This window comes from Lepidochelys kempii, chromosome 1 (assembly GCF_965140285.1).
Source record: "Lepidochelys kempii isolate rLepKem1 chromosome 1, rLepKem1.hap1, whole genome shotgun sequence".
NCBI lineage: Eukaryota > Metazoa > Chordata > Testudines > Cheloniidae > Lepidochelys > Lepidochelys kempii.
Window position 1 is genome coordinate 98,940,040 of NC_136380.1, and position 14,102 is coordinate 98,954,141.

The 14,102-nt window shown below is 43.5% G+C and overlaps 1 protein-coding gene across 1 annotated transcript in view; it reads left to right on the forward strand.

Moving 5' to 3' along the window:
• Positions 1 to 1,199: 1,199 nt before the first annotated feature.
• Positions 1,200 to 14,102, forward strand: part of RAP2A (RAP2A, member of RAS oncogene family) — a 35,568-nt gene continuing 22,665 nt past the window's right edge. The window contains exon 1 of the mRNA XM_073348062.2: positions 1,200 to 1,559. Coding sequence (XP_073204163.1) covers positions 1,246 to 1,559 — 314 coding nt within the window. The 5' untranslated portion in view covers positions 1,200 to 1,245. The remainder of the gene's footprint in view (positions 1,560 to 14,102) is intronic.

Here is a 14,102-nt window from a genome sequence, read left to right on the forward strand (position 1 = left end):
AGAATCTTGCCAGAATGTTCAAGGCAAGTCTTCTTCCTTTCCACGTATCGCCTGCATTCGTTCTTCTCTGGTTCTCTCTCTTCCTCCCAATGTGCACATCTGGATTTAGCTCAAGGGCCAAGTGGGATTTAGCCCTAAACTGTCATTAGAAACAAAGGCAAAGAAACGCGCTTTACACCCATGACCCCCAAGCCTGCAAACACTTACACAGCTGAGTAGGCCCACTGCAGCACAGGCGGCCGCTCAGGCACAAGCCTACAAGAGCCAGGCCAGGATTGTTGCTGGCAGCCGCTTGTTAGGTAACAGCGAGCACAGATTCCAGAGTCGCCGCCGTGTTAGTCTGTCTCCGCAAACAGACCAGGAGGACTTGGGGCACCTTAGAGACAACACATTTATTTGAGCATGAGCTTTCCTGAGCCACCGCTCACTTCTTCGGAGAAGCGCTGCACTGCGGCGGGGCGGGCACTGCCTCTGCCTGGCTATCGTCCCACGCCTTCGCAAGCCAGCCCCTGGCTGCTAGGGCCGCCCGCAGAGCCCGGCTCAGGCGCAGGCAGCAGCGGGAGGCTGGAGCCCCATAGGGCTGCTACACCTGCAGCAGCCGCGCGCCGCGCCCCCCCACGACACCGGCAAACCCGCCTCGCGCGCTGAGCTGCGCGTGCCGCGCCAAGGAGCAGCCGCCGCCGCCCGCGCGCAGCGTGAGCAGCTCCCGTCGCGACCACCGCCGCCGCGCTACGTGCCAGCGACCCTCTGCTGCCCTTCCCCGATTGGCTCACTCAGCCGTGCGCGTGACAAACGCGTGGCCTCCGGTTGGCCGCTGGGGAAGCTCATGTCCGAAGGAGGGTTGGAGGCGGGTCGCTGTTTCCTAAGCTACAGCGGAAGAGGAGGAAGCTGGTGGCGGCAGCCGCATGTGGGACGCGCTCTTGCCCTGCGATTGGCGGGGCAACTTTGCTCCTGGTCACGTGGCGGCTTGGCTCGCGCTGGCTGGCTGGCGGGTTGTTGCCTTGGCGACAGAGGAATAAGGGGCGGGGTCTCCGCCTCGCTGCGCCGCCGCCGCCGCCGCCTCTGAGCGCGCGGCCCCGCCACCGGCAGCGCCGCCCAGGAGGAGCTGTCGCGGCAGGAGCGTCCGCCGCCCGGGCGAGCGCGGGGCGGGGGCAGAGCGGGGGCGCGCCCATGGCGGGGGGGTGAGCGCGGGCGGGGCGAGCGGCTCGCGCTGGCGGCGGCGGCGGGCGGGCGCCGGGCGGGAGGATGCGCGAGTACAAGGTGGTGGTGCTGGGCTCGGGCGGGGTGGGGAAGTCGGCGCTCACGGTGCAGTTCGTCACCGGCACCTTCATCGAGAAGTACGACCCCACCATCGAGGATTTCTACCGCAAGGAGATCGAGGTGGACGCGTCGCCCTCGGTGCTGGAGATCCTGGACACGGCCGGCACCGAGCAGTTCGCCTCCATGCGGGACCTCTACATCAAGAACGGGCAGGGCTTCATCCTGGTCTACAGCCTGGTCAACCAGCAGAGCTTCCAGGACATCCGCCCCATGCGCGACCAGATCATCCGCGTCAAGAGGTGACACCCCCCCCCCCCAACACCCCCGCCTGGGAGCCGCCGTGCCCCCGCCCGGCCCGGCTCGCCGCCCCGCCCCGCCCTGCAGCCGCCGCCGCCGCCAGCCCGGCTTCCCCGCCCCACCCAGCCCTCCGCCCGCAGGCTGGGGCCGCCCCTGCCCGGCCGGGCTGCGCCCACCGCCTCTCGCCCCCTGCGGCTGCCCGCGGCCTGGTGGGACGGGGGTGTTAAAAGAAATTGCCGGGCGGGCGGTTTCTCGCCGCTCTTCCCGGTCTCCTGGAAACTCATCTGCGGTAGCGGGGCCTCCAAACCCAGCCGCTTGCCCTGGCCGTGGGCTGAAGCTTGGCTTGGTCCCGAGGGCGGAGGATGGGAGCGGGGCCGGCAGGAGATGCTGATTCTCCTGGGGACTTTGTGGCACAGACAAGTTAGCGATTTGCCTGTCTGAAATGTGCCAGGCTGCTAATCCCAGTGCAGGCGCGGGACTGCCCTTAGTATAACCCGGTGGCTGTGAGGGAGGTAGCTGGTATTTGGATGTCGCCCACAAAATCCTTTCTTAAAAGTACTTTACTAATCAATTATTTGGCCAAGAGGAATCCTACAGCGTGTGTGCACTACATACATATTTAACTGAATACGAAATATACCTCAACAGATGACTGCATAGATTTTACTTATCCTCCCACACCACTTCAAGGTACCAGCGCCCAAACCCCTTCCTTAGTACAAAAACTCTGTATTTAAGGAACACTGTGATGCTTAGGCCTCATCTACACTCTCATTTCTCTGACATTTTCCCTGCCTGTATTGCTACCGTTGTAACTTCTGTCATAATAGCAGTGGTTGGTGAATTATGGTATATGGGCCATCTGTTTTTAACCACTGTATCATTGAGTTATGATCTGAGAATGGTTGGGTGACACTGACTGAAATATAAGTGACCAGCGTACTTTAATGCTACCACTAGTTGAGCTGCACTAATGGCAGTACAACTAACCGAAATTTTTGAGACGTCCATGTCGATGAGAGCAACAAGGAGTCCGGTGGCACCTTAAAGGCTAACAGATGTATTTGAGCATAAGCTGTCATGGGTAAAATCCCCATTGCTTCAGATGTGGGTGAGGACGTACCTGTAGCAGGGTTTATTCCTGCCTGTGTAGACAGAAGTAACTGTCAAAGAACCATGTTTAAGCCTAAGTACCAACCAAGGTTAAATCATGGTTCTCCAACACAGACACTTGTTTTCTCCATATATATGGAAGAAAACCCCTTGTAATGTAATATAGTATGGCCACAACTGTGTTTCCATCTTTCTTAATGTAGTCAGGGCTTAGAGCAACAACATTTAATCATGTAAGTATGCTCATTACATTATCCATGCAAGCTGCCATTTGAGTTTCTAAGGTAGAAGTAAATATTATAATGGGTGGGGGGAGATCAAAATTCTCATTTCAAGGAAGATTTCTGAGTTCCTGGGTAATAATTCCCTGTACAAGTGTTTTATAACTTACCATAGAAGATTTTTTTCTCTTCATTTCATTTGATGTAGTAGGGAAATTTAAAGATGGAGGTGGAATTTTCACATGGGCCAAAATGATTTAAGAGCACAAGCCTGATTGAAAGTCAGTTAAACTTTATCTGTATTATGCCATTCACTGTTTCCCCACTTAAAGATTTTTTTATTTATTTAAATAATTAGCTGTTATGGGCTTTCACATTTATTAAATTCCTATCAGATTTGCTGAGCAAATCAGTCAAAAACTGATCTTTCTGTCAGATCCCAAATTCAGTTGGGATTGGAAAATTTAAAATTGCCACTTTTGCAGCTTACATCATAACCAGTAACAGAGATTCTGCAATCAAACCTAAATGTACAATTTGTAGATAGCTGAAGCAGAATAGAATCTAGCTTGAACAACCTTAGTTGACTTCAGTCAGCACTGCTACCAGTAGATCCACACATGCCTCTCCTTTTTTTTCTGTTGCCGTCTACTCTTACATCTTTTATTATTGTAACTCTTTCACATTTGTAATTGGTGCGCTGTGGGATAGTTGTATGAGCAAGATGTCTTAATACTACAGTGCTTCATAGAAATTAAAACTAATGCAGGTCTGCAGCTGCTGATGGAAATACTTCCCCAATCACGCAACTTTAAATGGGGACTTGAGCTGTGGTTAAGAAGGTGGCACACCAACTTTAAACAAAGGCATTTTTTAAAAAAATTGCTAGCTAAAAGTCATTTTGGGTTCTAATGTACTGACCATTAGCCTCCATGCCAACTTCTGCAGTTTTATGATTCCTTTCTCATTTTTCAGTTAAGTATTTCAACCTTTTTAGTTTTAGTAAACTTAAGTATAGACTTGTAACAATAGGAAGTTTTAAAAAAAAAATCGGATGTCATTAAATTGAATGTTGAAAGTGACATAAGCTAAACCAAAAAAGACACTGGAATAAGTGTGTACAAACAGAGATTATAGTGATATAATTATACTGGTATAGTTGTGGTGGTGAATTTCCCCATGTACACAAGCCCATAAACTCAGTCCTGTTTATGAGGGTTAGGGTTTTATGTCCTGACCCTGCAAACACTTACACATGTGCTGAATGATTGGAAACTTTGAGTATGCAAGAAATATTGGACTTTGTGTAGACACAGCTTCCAATGGCCCTTGATGGATTCTGTGTTAGTGGGCAAAAAGAAGCAAATGCTATCTTTTTGCCATTGAGTAGGAGATAACAAAAATGTTAAGAATGCTTAGATTATACTATTGCACTGAGATTTTTCCCCCACAAAAATGGGTGGGCAAACTTGGAAACATAATTAACTGTGTGATGTTTACATTACGCAAATAATCCACTTAATTTCAGAAGGAGCTGGATTGTTGTCTGAAGAAATTTACTTGTTTGGACAAGGCTAAGCTGCTAGACCAGTGCTTCCGAGAGTCAGCAGTGAGGTAAAAGCACAGCAGTTTTCAATGAAACAAAGATTGAAAGTGACACACCCCAATAGATTTTCAAGAAAATAAACTAGGTTAGCGAGAAAGAGCTAGTGAGTGCACTGGCTAAGAAATGTTCCTTTTGTTGAGAGGGATTAGATAGATAAATTCTAACAGTAGGTGAAATATCACTTTCATGATTCAAAAGCATTTACAGAGAAAGTGTTAAAATGCAGCTCTCACCTTTTATATATATGTTCCTATACTGCAGTGTGTGCCCATGTTCTGGCTTGCATGTATGTGGGCACATTCTAGCCAAGCCTGCCTCTGAGTGTCCACAGCCTCACACAACCCTTGCCCTATAGCAATGTTCATACAGACGCTGCAGTTATGTGGGTTTGATGCTATGGTTTCTGGAAACGTATTCCAGTTTTCTTAACGTCTCACTATTTGGAGCCACTCTAGGAATCAGTTTGTGTGATACATTGTCTGTCCTTCCTGGGCCTGTGTGCAGAAGTGATTTCAGCCCACCAACTTATTTAGTTGAAGCACTTCCACCTCTACATGCTTCTCACTTCTGTCTGTTCCAGCTGAGGCTATGTCATGGATCCAGTCAGGGTGGATTTAATTTAAATCATGATTTAAATCCCGAGTCAGGAAGACTTGATTTAATCAAGAATTTCTACATAGAAGTGCATTCTTGTTGGTTTTTATAACCTTAATACATATTCTTCACAACTCAGAGATAGCTGTAGGTTTCATTTTTAGACGGTACACACTATACATTTTTAAAGTGATTTATTTTGAAAACTTTTCGGATTAGTTTTACAGCTCTATCAGAAAATGAATGGTTGTTTGGTTGTTTGGTTATTTCATTTACCAAAGGTAATGGAAGCAGATAGTTCACCTCCCAATGACTTCATAAATATCTCCAATTCAACAAGTTAATCATTAATATTTGGAGGATTTCCTTGCTGTGCTGTATTAGGAGGAGAACATCACCAGACAGACATTTAATTTGTTTTATTTAACTAAAACAACACTGTTCTGTATTGTGGATTTTTTTTCTTCAACAGCAAACATGTAATATTTTAACAAAACAAGCATATGCATTTTTGAATTTAGTTAAAAACATTCAAGTTTTTAAAAATCAGGTTTGTTTATGTTAAATTTGGTTTTAACTAAAATAGTTAAATGAAATATATTTTTAATAAAAACATAGTAAATTGACGATGCCAGCAAGGTCAACAGGAGAAACTTAAAATATTGGGCTTCTGCAGCTAACTCAGTCGCCTTCACCTTCATTTTCCTGTTTGTTCATAATCTGGAAAAGAAAAACAAGCTTTCCTGCTTTTTCAGATCCCAAATCATTTCTCAATTTGGAAAGAATTAGTCCAAAGGAAGAAAATATTCTTTCTACATGGGCAGAAGAAGCTACTGCAGTTAAAAGTGAGATTATCACTTCAACAGTCTCTGAATCCAAGTGTTTAAGTGATTCCCACCAGTTCACTGGTGTGACTTTCTTTAAAACATCATCAGCAAACAAATATTTCTTCAGTGTTTCACCCTTAGCTGTGAAGTTTATTATAGTTGGCATTATGGAGGGATGATTGCTGGATGTCCAGGTCATAGCCAATTCCTCTTCTTCAGCAGTTAAGGTTTGACCCTGGTACCAAGTAGTGAGAATATTTTCAAGAAAATGACCTGAAGATAGTGCTTGTCCCATTTGTTTTTTTTAATGCTTATAATTTAACTGTCATTGCATATTTCTCTTTTTAAGAGCTCACTCAGTTCCTTCCAAATTTCAACAGCGTCAGCAATAAAACAGCTATTTCCCTGCATTTTGTTCAGGGCTACAGAAATAAGCTTCAGGGTACCCGGCATGTGTTCAACATTTCTCTTAAGCCCAATGTTGAGAACTTTGGCTGTGACAGTGCCATCTATTTTTTCACTATTTTGTTCACAAACTGTTATCAGATTAGGGCAGTTCTTGATATAGTGCTCAAAACAGTCCAATACTGAGTTCCATCGCACGTCTTGTGGGAAGAGTTAGCTTGGTTCCTCCCACTTTTTTCAGAACAGCTGCTGCAAAGTAGTTGTTATGGAAGTATTTTTCAATTTCGATAACATTAGCCTTTATTTATGGAACACTGAAGTCTTTTACCCTCTAGGCCTTTTGCACACTGCTCAATTTCTCTTTCATACACTTTATCCAGCAATTTGCCTGCGATATCTGCTCTGTTGGGTGCGCTGTATCCTGGTCTTAATGACTGGCCCATGTTAATGAAGTGTGGGTTCTCAGTCATATGGAAAGGAGAGATATTTGCATAAACAAACAGGGCAATTTTTTCATCAGTTACCTCTTTTTGTAATCTGCTGGCTCTTTTTTCTTTTTGCGTACTGTGGCTATGACGTATATGATGTGACTGAAACACTATCATTGTCAATAACTCTGAAACTGTAAAAATTGATGGTGATATTGAGGGTGGATAGTCTTCAGAGTCCTGTATGTTGAGGATGGATTCTCCTAAACAAAATAAGTCAGTGAAGTTATTTAATTATTATTACCATACTGCTCATTTAGTATTACTCATTGTGTTCACTGACACTCAGTACTACTTTAAAGGTGAAATTGTAAAAGGAAGATCTGCCCATTTCAGCTATTTATTTTTTACCACAACTGCATCTGAAGTGATAGTACCATAGAGTAACAACTATATTTTTTTGCTCAAATATGAGAATTCAAGACTAGTCCATAAGGAAGACAGGCAGTCCTTAAGAAAGAAGTATGAATTAAAAAAGTTTACCAACCTGCTTGAGCATCCTGCATGTTCAGACATGTTCCTTTCATCATCTTCAGCACAGCTTCCTCCTGAGAAGGAGCATTTCTCATGATGTTGTTTCATTTGGGCAACCAGGTCTTACATTTCTTTATTGTACTGTTTGCATTTTGTGTGCATACCTGTCCTACCCACAGGTAGAGGAACTTCATTAAAATATTCCCAAACTGTGTCTCTTGCGGCCTGCTGCCATTATAGGTTTTCCCTTCTAGTGAGAGAATGGTATGATAGATCTCAAATCAATGAAGGCTACACTCAGAAAGACCTCAGACTTCTGGAATATGCTGCTCAAAACAGTTTCAGTTTTGTTACTACTGCCTGTCCCTCCCTTCTCCCATTTATCCCCAGACTTCTCCTTGTCCAGATCTATTCCGCCCCCAACAATCTTCTATTCGTTGAATTTTTTAGGAGAGGTAAGGGATTGACTTTGTGTACACAAATTTGCAGAGGGACAATAGGGTTGAGGTCTGTTATTTCTCACCTCTATATATTATTTATTTATTTGTTTGTTTAAAAACACTTTTGCTATTAACAAGCATGTTGTCTCTGGAGACGCAAATCCACAGTTTGAGAACTGCAAAACTAAGCATCTCTGTTGGTATCTTCTAGACTGAGCACTGAGTCCCGCTGGATAGATAGATAGATTAACCTAAATAATCTATACAGAAGACCCTGGAACCCCATAAAATTGGGACCCTTATCCATGAACTATTGGAACCCATTTACAAAACTTTTCTTAAACACTACATGAATATATTGTCTCATGCTATAGAATTAGAATTTATAATCCCTATTCCATGGTGAGATATCTTTGAGCAATAGTGTAGTTTTAATTAAGATACCTTTAGATTGGATTTTTTTGATTAAAATGCTTTTTTGGGGGCGGAAGGAAAGCAATTTTTTTTTTTAAATCATTGCCTTTTTTTTTTTTTTTTTAAATCCACCCTGGATCCAGTGTTGGTAGAAGAGCTGCCCCTACTTGTGGCTGAGCTGGATAGATGTTCTACCAAATGCAGCAGGGTAGAGGTTCTACCAAATGATAGATGCAGTTTCTGAACTGTGGAGGACACAGGACATGGAGGGGAGCTCATTCATGGCAGTCTGGAGACACCTGTCCCTTGCTGCGATCGCTGCAGATTCCTCATGTGTAGACGGATCCTTTTGGTACAAGACAATTAGCATAGCATGGTGGGATCACATCATCATGCAGACCTGAGACAACCAGCAGTGGCTTCAGAACTTTGGCATGTGGAAGCAGACCTTCTTAGAACCATATAGAGAGCTTGGCCTGACCCTTCAGTGCCAGTACATGCAAATGAGGGAGGCCATGCCTGGGACTTCATCCCCTTAATCCATCCCTGTTCAGAAGCATGTTGTGCAAGGCTGTGGACTCTGCCCTGTGCTTGGGGCAGTGATCAACACCCATTCTAACTCCTTGTAATAAGGACAGATAGAGGGCGAGTTGCTGGACCTGCGAGTGCCACCCTTAGCCTTGCGGTAGAGGGTCTTAAGGTGTTTTGATGTGCTCCCTGCAGTGCACACCAGTCCAGTTGATCCCTCTCCTCCTCCAGCTTCTCTGAGAGGATCTCAAAGAATTGCAAATTTTGGGTGCCTCTCACAAAATCATGCTCCTTGCTGTACTTAAATGTTAAGAACCACCCTGGAGTGCATCTCTGGGTAACTAGCAGTACGCTGAGTATGAATCTTGTAATGCTGTTTGGCAGAGCTGTGCGGAAAATAGAACAGGCTGTGTTTGATTAAGAGTTAAATGCAGAACAGGGGTATATTGACTGACAGGTAGCTTTTGGTGCAGGGGGGTGAGCGGGAAGTGAGTAGATAGGACTGGGGCAAAGGAGGTGAGTGGGAAGTGAGCAAGTGGAAGGACTGGAACAAACAGGCCCCAGGAATCCCATATAGCTCTGTGGGACTTTGTATCCTTGTGGAAGTGATACTGAACCACATGCTCTTTTGCAGTTGTATTGTCTTAAATGTCTTTGGGTTTGTCTGTAGACACACAAATTGCACTGGTTTAACTAAATTGTTCTTTACAACATTTCAGTTAAGTCCGTGCAAATCCAATGTGGACACTCTTAAATCAGTGTCCACCTGGCTTATGCAGACTGACTTAAAACAACATAAGTCAGATGCACGTCAATTTAAAAGTGCCCTCATTAGGAATTTACATCCGTTAACCTCAAATCAGTTTTTTGAATGATTTCGTTAACAACGGTACAACTTCTGTGTGAAGACAAGGCCTCAGTCAGTTCAATTGTCCTAATAGTTGGAGTTAAAATATTATCAGCTAATAAGATTTTAAATGTGTAATTGTGCACCTTAAAGACATGCTCACAGAACTGGTTACTTGGTGATATAGTATGTTGTGATAAAAGATGGATTGGTTAACTTTTCCATAGAGCCAAAAGGGATATGACATAATACTCTTTTTCTCACCCTTAAAAAAAAATTATATGTATATAGACTAAAGATGTGCTGAATTGCCTTGGTATAAATAGTAATTCATGCAGGGATGGTGTCAATCTACTTAAGATTTCTGGAAAGAAATCTGTACTCTAGGAACATTTTCCCAGAGTGCTGGAACTGAATTACACTGCTATGAGGGCAAGCATCTCAATGGAGCATTGTCCCTCTGCAACGTTTTTGTTAACCATGTGGGAGATTTTTTTTTTTTTTTTTAAATAACTTGAAGGATGTTAAGCTTTGTTCTGTGATGAGTTAAGGTAACGGAAGACTCTCTGGATATGTCTACACTCCAGTTGGGAGTGAGCCTCCCCGCCTGGGTGGTCAGACTCACGCTAGCTGGACTTGAGCAAGTATGCTAGAAGGGTGGATATTACAACTTTGGCAGAGAGACAGACTAGCCACCCAAGCTCGGATATGGGGTGTCAGATGGGCTTGAGAACCCCAGCCCGAGCTACAATGTCTGCGCTGCTATTTTTCGTATGCCAGCTCGAGCCCTCCTAGCATGAGTCTGTCTGCCTGGGCTGGGAGGCTCACTCTGAGCTGCAGTGTACGCATAGCTGCTACTACTTTAGACAAGAAGCTCTTCCTTTTCTGCCAAGGCATAAAAAACAAATGATATGCCTCCAGATTCCTTCATGGGTGTTGGTGGAGAGCAAAACTTCTGCCAGCTTGAATGACTCTTAACCCATTATTTTTAATTAGATTTTAGGTGGCCTAAAGCTAGTGTCATTGCAAAGGGGCTGATTCTTTAAAAAAAAAAAATAAAAAGCAAAAGCAACCCCTGAAATGCAGTACTTTCTCTATATAGCATCTGGTTCTGCAATCCAGCAAGTGGCCACCAGATTCATAGATATTAAGGTCAGAAAGGACCATTATGATCATCTAGTCTGACTTCCTGCATAATGCAGGCCACAGAATCTCACCCACCCACTCCTGCAAAAAACCTCTCACCTATGTCTGAGCTATTGAAGTCCTCAAATCGTGGTTTAAAGACTTCAAGGAGCAGAGAATCCTCCAGCAAGTGACCCGTGCCCCATGCTACAGAGGAAGGCGAAAAACCTCCAGGGCCTCTTCCAGCCTTCTTCTAATTTCAAGTCTAAACTTCCCAATGACCAGTTTATATCCATTTGTTCTTGTGTCCACATTGGTACTGAGCTTAAATAATTCCTATCCCTCTGATATATTTACAGAGAGCAATCATATCTCCCCTCAACCTTCTTTTAGTTAGGCTAAACGAGCCAAGCTCCTTGAGTCTCCTTTTATAAGACAGGTTTTCCATTCCTCGGATTATCCTAGTAGCCCTTCTCTGTACCTATTCTAGTTTGAATTCATCCTTCTAAAACATGGGAGACCAGAACTGCACACGGTATTCTAGGTGAGGTCTCACCAGTGCCTTGTATAAGGGTACTGACACCTTAACTCTACTGGAAATACCTCGCCTGATGCATCCCAAGACCGCATTAGCTTTTTTCATAGCCATATCACATTGGCGGCTCATAGTCATCCGATGATCAACCAATACTCCAAGGTCCTTCTTCTCCTCCGTTACTTCTAATTGATACTTCCCCAGCTTATAACTAAAATTCTTGTTATTAATCCCTAAATGCATTACCTTAAATTTCTCACTATTAAATTTCATCCTATTACTATTACTCCAGTTTACAAGGTCATCCAAATCTTCCTGTATGATATCCTGGTCTATCTCTAAATTGGCAATACCTCCCAGCTTTGTATCATCCGCAAACTTTTATTAGCACACTCCCACTTTTTGTGCCAAGGTCAGTAATAAAAAGATTAAATAAGATTGGTCCCAAAACCAATCTCTGAGGAACTCCACTGGTAACCTCCCTCCAGCCTGACAGTTCACCTTTCAGTAGGACCCATTGTAGTCTCCCTGTTAACCATTTCCTTATCCACCTTTCAGTTTTCATATTTCATATATTTCATATTCCCCATTTTTTCCAATTTAACTAATTCCCCATGTGGCATGGTATCAAACGCCTTACTGAAATCTAGGTAAATTAGATCCACTGCATTTTCTTTGTCTAAAAAAATCTGTTATTTTCTCAAAGGAGGAGATCAGGTTGGTTTGGCACAATCTACCTTTTGTGAAACCATGTTGTATTTTGTCCCATTTACCATTGACCTCAGTGTCCTTAACTACTTTCTCCTTCAAAATTTTTTCCAAGACCTTGCATACTACAGATGTCAAACTAACAGGCCTGTAGTTGCCCAGGTCACTTTTTTTTTTTTTTCCTTTCTTATGTAAGCAGAGTCAGAAAAATAGGAACTATGTTAGCAATTCTCCAATCATACAGTACAAACCCCTGAGTTTACAGGTTCATTAAAAATTCTTGCTAATGGGCTTGCAATTCCCAAGGGTGGACATGGTAACTCAGGCTTGCATATATTTGTGAGGGAATCTGTGGAAATACTCTTAGGAGCAGAGATACTTGCCTACCAAAAAAGGAGAAATGTCATCTCCATGTTGAAAAGAACCTGAATAGTCCTATTCTGAATAGTTCTATTTTAATGATGTGACACTGCAGTTTCTAAATTATAATCCTTTATAAGACAGGTGTTGCTGCTAAGTAGGTTTTGAATTAATGGTTGGGTCTGTGCTTAAAGATTGTAAAAGTGTAATTTTAATGAGCTAGAGAAAATCCTATTAGAACAGTTTTAAAAGAGTTTTGTAGTGGGAGTGACTCTTTCAGTGCGTATTACTTGGTTAAAGGAGCATGAGAACATTTTCACTTTGAAGTTTGAAACGGTCTTACAATACAGTCTGTCATGTAATTGCTTTTTATACAAGCTTATGCACTTGAATATTTGTTTAGAGAGAACACTTTTCTATTTTGCATATTAACCAATATTTTTCCTTTTAGTTTATTATTTTTATGGCTTGACTAAACTGGGATAAAGACAAAAATAGTTGTTAAATTAAGGATTGAGCTTTAGTTAATTCAGTTAAATCTGGCCAGTTCACACCACTGTGTGGAAGGGACTCCTGTCCGGGAGTGTGGGAGCCACTTGCACACACTAGTGCGACCAGGGACAGATGCAGGTGAGCCTGATGCCCACCCTAGTGGGTAGGGCTGGGGGCGGTACAGCCACGCTGGAGGAGCTACTTGGGCTGGGCGCTGGCTCCTGTGAGCGGCGGCCCACCATGTTGCTGATTTTGCTGCTGCAGTTCCTGGTAGAGCCCTGTAGCTCCATGGATATCCACTTTATATCCAAGGATAACTCCATCCATGGATATAAATTTTGTATCCGTGGAGGCCTCTAATTATGACATGTTTTTCTGCTATTAGTTGTGTAATTATGATTAACTGCTGAACAAACTAATGTAAACCGAGAATTTACCACTCTAGTGACAACTATGTAGCATTTGTTTTTAAATTCATTTAATAGAACTAAGGCTTGATATTGTAACAAATTTCCAAATGTACAGCTAATGCTATTAGCCTGTCAAAGACCTTCTCCTGCCTCCACTACAGGCTTGACATCACGCATCCAAAACTGGAATAGCATACAAGCCTGTCTGGTTATCTTTCTCCTCCCACTGTCACCAATGAGCCTTGGTCTTGCCTTGCCTTGGATGCCTTTGAAATAGTGCATCCAAAAACTTGTGTGTTAAAGGAGGTGTGTTTGAAGTAGATTTCTTGTAATGTGAAAGAGGTCTCTCAAATAATACCACACATACCACTCGGGTGGGCATGGTATTTAATACGGAGATAGAGGGAAATGCATAGCAGGGCCACTCTGTCACAGTTGGATTGGATGCTTCATTGAAGCATTGCACTGAAACAAAGTAGTCAAGCATGATTCATAGACTTGTAGATGAAGAATGTGTAAGGAAGATTAAACTAAATTGCTTTAGAAAAGTATCTAAAAACACTGTTCTTTCCAAAATTTTGAGTTCATATAGGGTGAAATGCCCAAAATGCGTACGAAGCCAGAATAGTTGTGCTTTGTGATGGCCTGCTAAAGGGATTACGGGTAGGGAAGAGGAGGAAGAAATACTTCCTCAGCTTAAAGGTAGGCTTTGCAAACATTAAGGGGCCTTACAGCTGCCACTCCAGCCTCAGCAGCTGGACTGAAGTAGTATGACTCTCTTTTTTGCCCCATGTTGTTCTTTGCTCTTGGATTAACACCAGCACTAATCCAGTGGTTTCCCCAATCCTAGTTCTCCCCTTCATGCTGGCAAATTTGATATTGGTGTGTAGCCCACAGCTGGGTGCAGCTGCTTTGTGTAAAGAAGTTTATAAAAGAAACCTGAAGGATGGTAGCAGCT